The following is a 13643-nucleotide window of genomic DNA, read 5'->3' as shown; positions in this document are numbered from 1 at the left end:
ATTTTTTTCGATAGTCTACAGAACAAACCATCATTATACAATAACTTGCCTAATTACCCTAACCTGCCTAGTTAACCTAATTAACCTAGTTAAGCCTTTAAATGTCACTAAGCTGAATATGTGTATCTTGAAAAATATCTAGTAAAATATTATTTACAGTCATGATGGCAAAGATTAACTAAATCAGTTATTAGAAATGAGTTATTAAAACTATTATGTTTAGAAATGTGTTGAAAAAAAAATCTCTCCGTTAAACAGAAATTGGGGAAAAAATAAACAGGCGGGCTAATAATTCAGGGGGCTAATAATTCTAACTTCAACTGTATATTTAGAATGTTATTTGATATTTTTATAAAACTATGAATGAGCAAATATCTTTTTTTCATACTTTTGCAAACCTAAAAATGACTCAAATCAAATTCCACACTTTTTTAAACTGTGCAGGAACCCTGCTGCATATACAGCTGTCTTCCCATCTATGTCTCTTTTTGTCTGTCAATCTATATATACACATCTGTCTACCTGTCTCATTGTCCATCCATCTCTTCTTGTGGTTCCATTGATCTATAACTGCCTATCTCACTCTTTTCATCTGTGGATTGTCAAGGTCTGACTATCTGCTTGTCTGTGAGGAATAATGAAAAAAGTGGATTTAAAACTACAGAAACTTCCAGTACTTTGTAATTCCCCTTCAAGTTGAACTGAAGATATTTTCTGATGGGTCTGATTAAACAGTCAACATTATTCCCCCCTCCCAAAAACCCTTGTTAATTTCTTTGGCAAATTATTATTATTTTATTTATCGACAAACAACTTGGAAATTGTCAGTTACATCATGTCGTGAATGATCAGGTTTAACAGCCTAGTGCAGCAACTCCTCCACCCCAACAGAAGCTGACAGCCGTACAGCCGCCGCTATTGTTTGAGAGCTCACCTTAGTTCCAGTAATTAACACCATATCTTCCCCATGGTTAGACGCAGTGCCTCAGCTTCGAGGAGGAGCAACAAATAAAGACAGCTCCACACTCAATTATAGCACTTGTCAATCTGCAACCGGCACTGTGGAAGCAGCTCTATGACACCCTTAATATGATGGAGATCTCAGCCTGCAGCACAATGAATACGGCCATCAATCAAACACACACCATCTTGATCCATTTAATGACATTGTGAGATACAGAAAATGACTTTTATTCTCGCATTTTATGACATTTTCATACAAACCACATTCTTTTGGAATACAAGAAATCCCAACGGAAACAGTACCTGCGTTCTAAGTTGTTCTAAACACTCGATCCCTCGCTTCAAACCATATACGCTAGCTATTCAGAACAATAGTTAGACGTTAGATTCACTTTGACAAATTTCAACCCAATGGACTGATGTCTTGGCGTGAAAGTAAATGTGCAATAAGAAATCCCTTTTTATGCAGTATTTCTCTTCTTTTCTTTCATTATAAAAGGCAGTCGATGAAATGAACGGAGCAGGAGTGATACACATGAATAATCGTTTACGATAAAAATAATAGTACATATTTCCATTCTACTGGAAACCTGTGAACAGTCATTTGTTTAGGGTTCAGAACATTGGAAGTGCAAAACAGGAAAAAATTGAAAGAAATAAACTTTTTTTTGGCACATTAATGGAGCTACTGGTCTGCATGAGACATATCATGACTCTTGAATAGTAATAATAATAATAATAATAATAATAATAATACAAATAATTATAATAAAAACAATTAAATAGCAATGAAAAACCACTAACATTTAAACAGTTTTAAGAAAACCATTTCAGGTTTACCCTGCAACTTTTCTTTCTATGATGTTTTTGTTTTTTCTTTTAGTGTGTAGTACTTATAAAAGTGACTGACAAACATACACAAAAACCAAAAACGTGCATTCGCACACTCTCGCTCATACACACACACACACACACAAACATGCTAATATTTGCTAAGACGTGACCGCTCCGTCACACTCCCCGGGCCTACAGCCCAGTAAAATACAGTAAATATATTTCTATATATTCTGATGAAATTGCATACATACACATACGTGTGCGCCCGTACTTCGGCGGGTACAAGTGTTACGTGGGATTTTCTCTTTAAATATAAGCTCTGCTATGAGAACACAGTGGTCTGTCTAGCCCTGGAGTGCAATCGGAGAAGTTTTACTGTTTAAATACCAGGCTTTCACCTCATGCCATTGTCATACGCTCAGTGGATCTCCAAAGGCACTTCCATTTGGCCCGTAGAAACCGCTTAAGCTGCAGTCAGTCTCAGCTCAATAGTGAAGCACTACGATTCGAAGCAACGCTCACTAGACATCTACACAACTAACTTGGCCACCATAAAAACCACAAGATGAGGAGGATTCAGTCCTTGAGCTGATATGTGGGACAGTGTGGAAAGGGTGTCACGCATACCATTTTGGGTACAAGGGGAAACTTCACATTCAGGCAGACGTTAAACAATTCACCGACTGATTGCTCTGTAAACGAGTGTCTTAAATGCAGCATTGCTAAAACTTTAACATGTCCGTCAGGAAGACCAAAAGGAAATGAACAAATACTTCAGTGCTATCGTCCTCTGTCACACACATACTTAGACACTCATTCATACATTTACAAATAAGAGTTACAATTAATAACGTAATAAAAATGAATATTGACAAAAAACAAAAGAATTACTATCTTAATGCAACGCTCGTAACGTTAGTGTACCTTTGCGTGTGTTCTAGTGTATAAAGTGTAGCGTTTGTAAGTGTCAGAGCCCTACGGGGAGCCCAGTGGAGTCCACAAGACTTTGCTCTGTTCCTGATCCACAATAGTCACGATCTGAGTGCAAATGTAAGGGAAGGTGCCTCCCTGAACGATACCTGTAAAAGAAAGCATGCAAAAAAAAGAATGAGTCACGCTGATTTAATTACATGTTATAGGGATGTGTCGGTTCATGAAAAACAAAACAAAAAAACTAACTGTTCTATTCTCGTACAGTTCGGTTCACATTTTTAAAAAGCAAGTATTTGAAGTGGTAGCTGACTGAAATGTGTGTATATCTGTGTGTGAGAGCATCTCTCTCTTTCTCTAAAATGTAACATTGTCAGAATATCCATATTTAACACTCAGTTAAGTTAGACCCTGTAATTTTTCGCAGTTTTGCGATCTCTGAATCCACTGCAAAATCAACAAAAAGTCGCAATTTTATGCAATCCTGCAAAATTCTTTATTTAAACGCAAAACAATCTCCAAAACTTTAAATAATCTCATAAAACATACAATTTTAAAGCATATAAATCAAAAAAATTTTTTTCAGTTTTCAATTTATTGTTTTACGTGACTTACAAATGGTGCATACAAAGCCAACGTGATGTGTTTGATTGTCTCTCGAAAAATGACATCTCGCCTGCGCCCTCACAATCCTAACATTTCATGAATGTGGGAAAAAATTGTTTTGCAGCCTATGCAGTAATCAGACGTGGATGAATCATCGAGAGTGAGCGATTTACATGAAGTCAAGGGGAAAATGCGATTAGACATCCTGTGACGTGAATCGAGTGAACAACACGGTGCAAACTGGGCATTCCATGCATTTAAGGTACTTCAGATTCCAAAAATGTGGGGGCAAGCATCTAACAAATCGTGCAATGGAACAGACAAAAAAAAATTAAGCAGCTTACTATGATGGAGAAAGTAAGATTGTGGGTAAAGATAAGAGTTATACAACCTCCCTTTGGCTTAATCCCTATTCCCTATTGGTTTAGGTATTATAATATATATAATATAATAATATATATATATATATGAGAATAACATATTTAATACTGTAAATAGTAGCTTATAAAGCTATGTATAAAGCTAGCTATGAGTGACGCTCCCAGCTGTTAGATCGCCCCCTGGGGGCTGACTGCAATACAAGTCATAAAGCCCACCTCCATGTTAACGAATGAGACTTGAGCCCTAATTTAAAAAAAAATTACACTTACAATAAAATTTCCTGAAAGATGGTTTTGGTCAATTAATGCATATCAAGCTTATCAAGCTGATATAGGTTCAGATGTTCATTTTTGTAAAGAGTATGTTTTTAGCCAGTAATTTAATGCAATAAAAACAGGGCGTGTCATCGAGATTGACAGTTGTGATTGACAGCTTCTCTAAGCAGACCATCTGAGGTTTGGGAGGAGATTGAAGTATCAATGTTCAAGTTCTCTGTTATTTTACCATGATAAAATTAGTTATTTAGCAGTAAACTGTACTTTCTGACCTACAGCATCTGATGGATCACTGTTTGTTTGGTAAAGTATGAGCTTTATTGGGCTTTATCTTAGTTGTTTGCTGATAAACGCCTAATGTTAGCCATGATGGGGAAAAAACAAGTGATTGTTATCTAAACATAATTCTTTTTATGGGTCTAAAATAATAATTAGGAAGACAAAACTAATGTTAGCCTATGTCCACATCGATCTCAGTTATTTGAACTTGATTTACAGGACATCTCTGACATTTAGTTTTTTTTTTTTACAGTCTTTGGTAACAATAACGGATTTTTTTTGTTTTGTTTTGATTGCAATGAAAAGCAAATAAAACCGAAAACCGTGACCACAAAACTGTGATATGAACCGAACTGACAATTTTGTGAATTGTCCCACCCCTAATATACTACCAGTCAAATGGTGGCAGACAGCAACTCATTACTGTGTAATAAACAAGTCATCAATCTGATTGACTCAGATGAAAGTACACGGCAATTGGTTAAAAGTCAATCAGTTCGTTATGATGCCAGTTAAAGTTTTAAAATATAAAGATGGTCTAAAATTCACCTAAACTTAAAAGAAAAACACATTGTGATTTTGTTTCCAAAATTATATTGCCATAAAATTTAACCATATTTTAAATGTATGCTATTTTCTCTAGAATACTAGTATTTAATCATTTGTTTATTGATTATTTGGCCATGCTATATGCATATTTTTTTTTTTACTTTAAAAATGTTTCCCTATTAGTCTATTTTAAACTAGGTACAAAAATAGTTACGCACTGGAACTTCAGTACAAAAAAGTCCCAAATTAAAACTGCAATCATTCATCCCAGTGTCAAGTGAAGAAATGGTCATCAATTTTGTTATGAGACATTCATTTATTTTCCCATCTTTTTGTTTTAGACTGCAGGCCAAGTTAACAAAATGATGCGATTATAATTATTAGAGTTTCTTTCATATGTCTGTACTCAGGGTTCCTGCAGGTTTCATTTGGTCAAATTGAAGACTTTTTAAGAGCCTTTTAAGACCATTATGAATGAAATTTTAGACTTACAGAGGGCTAATGATTATTTCTAATGGCCTGGTTGGCCCAATGCAATTTTCTTTGCTTGCCACAAAAAAAGCAATTATTTCTTAGCGACATACTTTAATGTGTCAAAACAAGAAAACTCTAGTTGTATACACTTTTTTTCAACATTTCTTTTTTATATCAAAATGACAAGTGTAACATTGTATAACATAATTTTGTATGAATGGAGGATAAGGTAAAGGGAAATATTTCTCTGTTATTATCATGAGGAATTGTGTAAGTGATTTTAATTTTAAGATGGATTGATGAGTAGATGGATGTTGATTAGGTAGCTTTACTTGGAGAGAGGAAAATTAAGACCTGTTTAAAATGATTTAAGACCTACAACACAATATTTCAGTGAATTTAAGACTTTTTAGACCCTGCAGACAGCCTGGTACTGATAAATTTTTATTTTAAAATCGGTGTAGCTTTTAGTATATGGAAAATTATAGATTTTATTGTATTTTTATAAAGCAAAATTATAATACAATTATTACAATAAGATTCTTTTTAACCAGTATTTTACCACTATTCTGTCGCCTATTTGATATACTGAATATGTCCCACAACAAATAGCATTTTGGCTCCGTTTACACTGTCAGGTCTTGATGACCAATTCTGGTTTGTTGCCTATATCTGAATTTTTTGCTTGTCCGTTTACACATTCTTTTAATTGTGACCCATATCCAATTAATGTGTGTACAGAAGGGAAAAGGCCATCATTGCAGCTTGTGCCTATGGTTTATATACGGTGTCCTCCACCATTCAGAGGAATTTTGACTTTGAGAGAGACCCACAAAGGGTGTGGTGGGAGTAAATTGTGGCAACTGACCACTTTCCGTGTTCCCTCTTTTGTTGTTGTTTACCGCGTTAATGCCTCCACACACGCTCTTCATTCTACTTCATTAAACTGCGGAGAAGTACCACATTGTTGCAAGTTTAATGATGTACAAAACGGAATGCCTCAATAAATCCGATCTGGGGTGCGTTTTCCAAACAACGACTTAACTCGAGGGTGAACTATCACAGTACGATGCATCGTTTGGGAAAAGAACAATGTAGTGACGAGTGATTCCCAAAACCCGTAGTTTCTCTGTCGCAGATCCATCGTTTGAACCACGTTAGTTATAACATTAAACGTCCACAATGATGCTTTAACAGTGTGGTAACAACTTCTTTAGAAAAGATCCCCATAATTTCTTTGTGCAAATTATACTGTTTTACATGCACACTCAATTAAAAAATATCCAATATTAGTTTTGGTAAAAACATGCACTCGTTTTCAATATTGAAATATATGTAAACGGCTCACAAAGGACCAATGTTATACTCTACATGTTCTATTCTAAAACATAAAATCACATACAAAAGCTAACAGGTATTCTAATATCATATATAAATCATATAAATAGATAAATAATGAGGCTATTTATAAAGAAATTAAATGTTATATTTATTATTTATTAGGAAAAAAATCATACTTTAATAATAATATTAATAATATTAAGGATGATGATGATTGTTATTATTATTATTATTGTTAAGTAGGACATTGTTTATTTTAGTTTATTTTTTTGAAAAGTCTACTTTTACAATTTAACACATGTAAACCACTGCAGAAATGTGCCAACCAACAGTTCCATATCATACAGATACTTAATAAATAACCTACTACAAATTAAAAGCATTAATGTATGCTACGTTTTTTGTTTTCACAAGCTTTGGAGACGCAATATAAATTCCGCTTTTAAATAGTATGAGCCACGACTGTGTTTCAAATGGCATCAATGTTTTTAAGTGCACTGCGAAGGGAGGGCAATTTTAAACATAAAGATTGCTAAAACTGAACTGTAAAAATACTTTGAAAGCAAATTACACCTAAGAGAGATGACTTTAATGCGTTTTTTTTTTTTTTAAATCATTCTAAGTTTAAATGTTAGAATGTTCTAAACGAATATATCATAGGGGGATAAGTGGGAATAGAACACAGCCAGGAACTATGTTTCTAACCACAGCTCCAGAGGTGTCGTTGCAAGCATAGAAGTTTGCGACACAGTTTGCGAATGTTCGTTGAAACGACGGGTTTGGGAAACACCAAATCAACAAACTATGTTTGTAACAACACAACTTGCGACCTTAGTTGGCTAACGATGGTTTTCGGAAATGCACCTCTGCCTGTTTACATGATAGTCACAATGTCACATATCTGATTTATTTTCACATATGAAGGAGGTCTGAAACCGATCTCTGAATATCCGAATGCATGCATTTTTTAAGTGTTTACATGGTCATAGAACAGATTCGATCTGTATCACATCGGAAAAATCGGCATTAGGTCACATTTAACTGGCAGTGTAAATGGGCCCTTGTCACTAACTTAAAGGGTCACGAACCATCAAAACACATTTTTTGAGCTGTTGACAGTCATATATGTGTCCCATGCTGCTATAAACACTATTAGGACACATATTTCACAAAAAAGTGAAAATTGGTTGTTTTTGCGTTATTTCGAGAAAATTCGTTCTTCCGGTTTGAAACTAATTTTTGAAGCTGCGTCACAGCGATTAGATCTTAGTGTGTATTCCAGCGTGGAGACTGGCTGTGTATACCTGGGAGTACCTTATGACGTCTCTGAGTGTGCTGCATTCTTTCATGAGAAAGACTTGGTTCAAACCTATCAGTGCGCTCTATTGTGTATGCGGTGCAACTTCAACAATATGCATGACTGTTTTTACCTGATACAGTGTTCAGACAGACGCCACGTTGTGTGAACATAGACACTGGTCATCAGTGTTGTGTTTATTAATGTTCTGCAGCACAGGTTTTTGTTTTAATTTTCCCGCTATGAGAGCGCAGCTGGGCTCACGTGTGGATTACAGTGCACGTGACGCGCGACAAAAATACCTGTCTAAGGAACATTTTTTTTTTTTTTACCCGAGAGCTTTTTGCATCTGGAAATTGTGAAATCTGGATTTGCCGCTCATCTCCTTTTAATAAAGATGCGACTCCAGTTGGAGTTGATTGTCCTGTCTCTACAGATTTGTGTGTGATCAGTGCCCTTTGTATGTTCATTCAGATGGCAAAGTTAGTTCATATCGTCAGCAGTACTCTTTCGGTGTTTAAAGACAGACCTTAGTCAAAATGATTTAGTTACTAAGTTTACAGTACGTTAATATCACTACAATATTATGGACTGAAAGATCCGCTGTAAGTACTGCTCTCCGAGTGTAAACATGTAAACACCGCAACCAAACTATTACCGTCGTGTTGAATTTTCGCCGCATTTTGTGACAGTCTATTTTGTGACAGGCTTTCTGACGCTACCTACCCAGTGCATCTAAGTAACAGAGAAATGCGGAGGTTTTTTTTCTCTTATATGACGTGCGGTATCAAACATTCCACAGTCACTGTCTGCTCTGCATCTGTGCGTTTGTTTTGCCGCTGTAAAATAATATGTGAGACTGATTGGCTGCATAAAATATTGCATATTTGCTATTTAACGTTGGCAGAAAATACGTATGTGAAAGAGCAGTGTGTCTTAATTAACAGTACTCAGGAAAAATGCAGAGTTTTTTTTCTCTTATACAACGTGCGGTATTAAACATTCCACAGTCACTGTATCCTCGGAGTCTGTGTGTTTGTTTTGCCTCGTTGAAAATCAGCGCGTGCCCAAATGTAAACTCCTATTTTTATCCAAATCCCTCCCTCTTCCCCCCATTTGTCAATGAAATAACGCCACATGTAGTTGGTAGATCTGTGTAAAATGCCCAACAGAGTCTGCCGCCACAGCTGGAAAAAATCCTAGAGGAAACACTGTAATAGCTTAGCTCACTACATTTTTCCAAGTAGCTTGCCCAACACTGACTACTAGAAATATTCAACTTGGCCTTTTAATATTATTTTAACAGTCTTTTCTATTGATTTATTTTTAAATTTATGCAGTGGTTTCTCATGGTTTATTTTTATGATTTTATAATCTGTCTCTTTATTTTACTCTGTCTTATATACAGCACTTTTGTCAGTCTTGTGGCTGTTTTTAAATGTGCTTTATAAATAAATGAACTTGAACATGAATTATCCAAATCTGCTTCAAAACAATACAAAATTATAAAGGGATAGTTCAACAACAGTGAAAACTCATCATTTACATTTTCTTTCTTCTGCTGAACACAAAAGAAAATGATACTTGGACAAATACTGAAAACCTGAAACCATCGACTTCCAATGCATTTGTTTTTCCTATTATGGAACTCAATAGTTACACGTTTCTAACAGCAACTTGTAATATTTGTGCGAACTATCCCTTTAATAATATAATATACTACAGACGAAAGCAGAACAGAAGACAAACCTGTGAAGAACTTGCTGTAGTCCTGCTCAATCTTCTGTGCAATCTCAAACTGCTCCTTGGAATGTTTTTGAGAGACCTTATCCCGCAGATAAATCGGGTCCTTCTGCTCTCTACACACAGAAAAACAGAAACACTCATTCAAAGATCAAACAATCACATTGCAAGATTAAACTGCAACTAGGCCTGTCACGATAAATCATTTTTAGTGTGCGATATATTGCCATAGAAATGATTGCAATAAGTGATATTATTGCCATTTTGATGCCTGTGTTTATACAATGATCATACAACAGTATAGACTGTAAATGGGCTTAAACACTTTAGGACACAATAGGACAAAAAAGTAAATGTGTTTGTAAAATGGCTTGAAAGTTATTTGTGAACTGTCACTTGTCTGGAAGTGGACCGCAGCTTTGAAAGAAAGCTCATTTGGACATCAACAGCTTTCGGGATAATGTCAAAATTCACCTGTTTTTACCTGTTAGTAAGCCTTCCTTAACCATCCTGAACTTGCTGACACCATGTAGATAAACATGATGAACGATATATACTGCATCACCAAAATTTTTTGAGGTGACGTCCATATAGTGAACGTTAAGTCGATGTATTGATTAATGAGACAGTCCTAACTGCCACAATCACGCTCTTATACAAACATGGTTCAAGCAACAGCATTTCGGAAAGGTGACTGCACATAATAATTAAACACGTTTAAAATGTAGACATTAGCTGGTTAACTGAGTACAGATTCCTGCAGGACAAAACAACTAAAAATCTATATAAGCACTTCCTCAACTAAGAAATGAACAACATATGATACAATTATTAATGTTAACTAATTTAAAAAATAAAAGTTTATAATATTTTTCTTATTAAAAAGTATACAGTATGTTAACACCCTATTGTGACAGTGTAGGGCAGCACACTGTATAAAATAAAAACGAAAAAAAAAAATAAAGAAATAAACCACAAAATAAAATTTTACCCAACCACCACCCCAAAAAAGCATGTATATCTAATTTTGACTCTTAGATTAAACAAACTATATAAAAGTTTGTAAAAAATAATATTTATCTAATTAAATATAAAATAAATTAATAAATGTTTTTTAATACAAATTTTGGTATAAAATATTGATTTTCCAAAAGATATACTATATTTATGTTTGCATAACTTCCTAAAATTGCTTGATTCTATAAAGACAATAAAAAGAATTGATAGTTATTAGGGATGTACCAATATGGATTTTTTGCCGATATCGATAACCAACAACACTTAAGATTTGGAGGTCGATAACCGATATATTATTAGCCGATAAATATATTTCAAAATGTTGTATTTTTATACAGTGAACTTTACATTATAAAACAAATCTACAATGATAAGGAATATTGTCACTTGCTGAGTTATTAACACACAGCTATACCACACAAAGAAAGGATGGACTTTGAAGGAATAAACAATGTGAGGAAAGCTTCATTATAGTGCACTGGACAAGCCTGAACAAGTTCGACCCATGCATGCATTATATATCAATATAGTTTAACATATTTGCTGAATTTCATATAACATATCTTACACATCTGAATTTTTTTGGTAACATTTATTTTTAGATCACAATTCACGATATTAACAAACTATGAACTAACACGCCAAAATCGAACAAAAAGTGCTCAAGGGTAGCTTAAATAATGTGTCAATGCTCTTTGGCTAGGGATTCATCTGAATAAACAGCAAACATAAGTCTAAGGCACTCGAAAAATGTGAAAAAAGTTATATTGTTATATGTTGTATAACATGCATCTTTTTAAAATTAATAATAATAATAATAACATATATTCTAATGAGTCATGAGACCGTAGCATTGAAAAGAAACTCCAAACGCACTGTTACCCTGATGAAGGCAGCTCTATGCCAAAACGCGTAGGTTTTTTAAAGATTACCCATGTGAATAAAGGCTTTTTAATGCTTTTTTCCACATTGTTTGAGTGCCTTGGACTGATTTTTGCTATGAACTAACACTAATAGGCTAATAAATACTAATTAGCTGTTTATTAACAGTTAGTAAGGTAGAAGGTAGTAGTTGGGTTTAGGTTTTGGGTAGGATTAGGGATGCAGAATAAGATCATACTTTATAACTAGTTCATATCTTAATAAATGACAGGTAGTAGTTAATAGCATGATTTGTGACCTAAACAAAAGTTTTACCAATTTTTTAAGTAAACAGTGTGTATGTGCATGTATGCGTTTGTGTATACATATTAAAATAATATTTTTATAAGCAATTTGTGTAACAAATATATTAACACGCACGCACGCACGCACATATATATATATATGTATGAAAATCCTGGCTATATTTAGCTTCATTTTATACTCACACAGAAATAAGAATATCATGAATATTTAATAAACCACACAATTCTGGTCTATATATGTGTGCGTGTGTGTGGGAGAGAGATTTCATTGAAAGTTACTCTGACAAAAAAAATGCATGTACACTGTAAGTCATAGTACAAGCCATAATGTCATCATTGTTATCACACTAACAACTGCAGGACAGATTAACTCAATATGCCTTTACATGCAGTAAGGTGCTAGTCAGCAGGTCAAAGACAGCCTGTATTTATAATCCCCATAGTGATTTTATAATCCTTCAGGGAAATGGCCAATTTAAAAACCTCTGCTGGGACGACTTTGCACCATTAGCGCTCTGACTACTCTTCAAGGAAGTGTCGAAAAGACCTCAAGGCGCCGTTATGCAGAGCTATCAGGAGAATAAAGCTGGGATTTATTGTCCTTTTAAGTCTCGCGCCCCTAGAGAGCTATCAGTACAGTAGGCTGTGAACCCAGGATATGCATATTAGCGGTCTAGAGTAGACTTTATATTATGCCTTATTTGATAAGATGTAAAATAAATCTCTAGTGTCCCCTGAAAGTGTCTGTGACGTTTCAGCTTGAAATACACACATATAATTTATTAAGCTAGTCAAATTTGCTCCTATTTAGGCGCAAACAACATATTACTTTTGTATGTGCCCCTTTAAATGCAAACGAGCAGTTGCATTTTAAAAGTGGGTGGGTTCTCAAGCAGCGAAAATGTGGGAAATGGCCAATAGGCAGGGTTTCCACTCTTTCATAAATAGCAGATTTAAGGACATTTAAAAGCACCATTAATTCCATATTTTTCATATTAAAATTAAGACCTCATCGCTACTTTAAGTTCTAATCAGTATCAAACGTTTAACTTAATAAACAGTCGTAGTTAAATAAATCAATGGAGCACAACCATGCAACAGAACTCAGATAAGCTTGGAAGAAACAAAGCTTGAAAGAATAAATTACACGGTTGCTTTTAGCGACAGGCTTTAGCCACTTTAAACTCATCTTTCTCCAACCAGGATTAGGCGAACTTACATTTTCCCATTTTGCCTTCTGTTTCGCTCTATGGTTTTGCTACATATGAAGAGCGTCAGATCACCTTCTCGCGTTTGTCGAAAATTACATGACATAACCCAGATAGAGGAGCACGCCGTTGTTAATATTAAAAGGAAAATAAATATTTGTATGCTTTTTTTGGAGTCAAACACTTTGCACAACGCTTCAACAAAAGTTGAGACCTCGTAAAAATGCGATTAAGACTTTTTTATACCTTTTAAGGGCCTTAATTTTCTCATAATTGATTAATTGACTTTTAATACTTTAAGTCCCCGCGGACATCCTAATTAAAATATCAGAGTAATGATGATGTTTTAAATGTGCCATTTTCAAAATGTTTGACGGTTTTAAACAGTCATGATTAAAGAACTTAAATAAAATTTTGTTGAATTCAATACTGGTAATATTAATAATCAGAAAATTTGCTAAAATGTGCATTATTTGTTATATAGGGTTTCTACAGGTTTCATCAAATCGAATTTAAATTTTTTAAAGACCTTTTTAAGAACATTATGACTGACATT

At 34.5% G+C, this 13643-nt stretch overlaps 1 protein-coding gene across 1 annotated transcript in view; it reads right to left on the bottom strand.

The window, feature by feature from the left end:
* Positions 1–1144: 1144 nt before the first annotated feature.
* Positions 1145–13643, bottom strand: part of dlg5a (discs, large homolog 5a (Drosophila)) — a 131681-nt gene continuing 119182 nt past the window's right edge. The window contains 2 exon segments of the mRNA XM_056471495.1: positions 1145–2879; positions 9682–9791. Of these exon segments, the coding sequence (XP_056327470.1) occupies positions 2776–2879; positions 9682–9791 (214 nt within the window). The 3' untranslated portion in view covers positions 1145–2775.

The sequence above is a fragment of the Danio aesculapii genome, chromosome 13 (genome assembly GCF_903798145.1).
Source record: "Danio aesculapii chromosome 13, fDanAes4.1, whole genome shotgun sequence".
In the NCBI taxonomy this organism is placed as follows: domain Eukaryota; kingdom Metazoa; phylum Chordata; class Actinopteri; order Cypriniformes; family Danionidae; genus Danio; species Danio aesculapii.
Note: the sequence above shows the minus strand (reverse complement) of the source record. Positions and strands in the feature narration are given on the sequence as shown.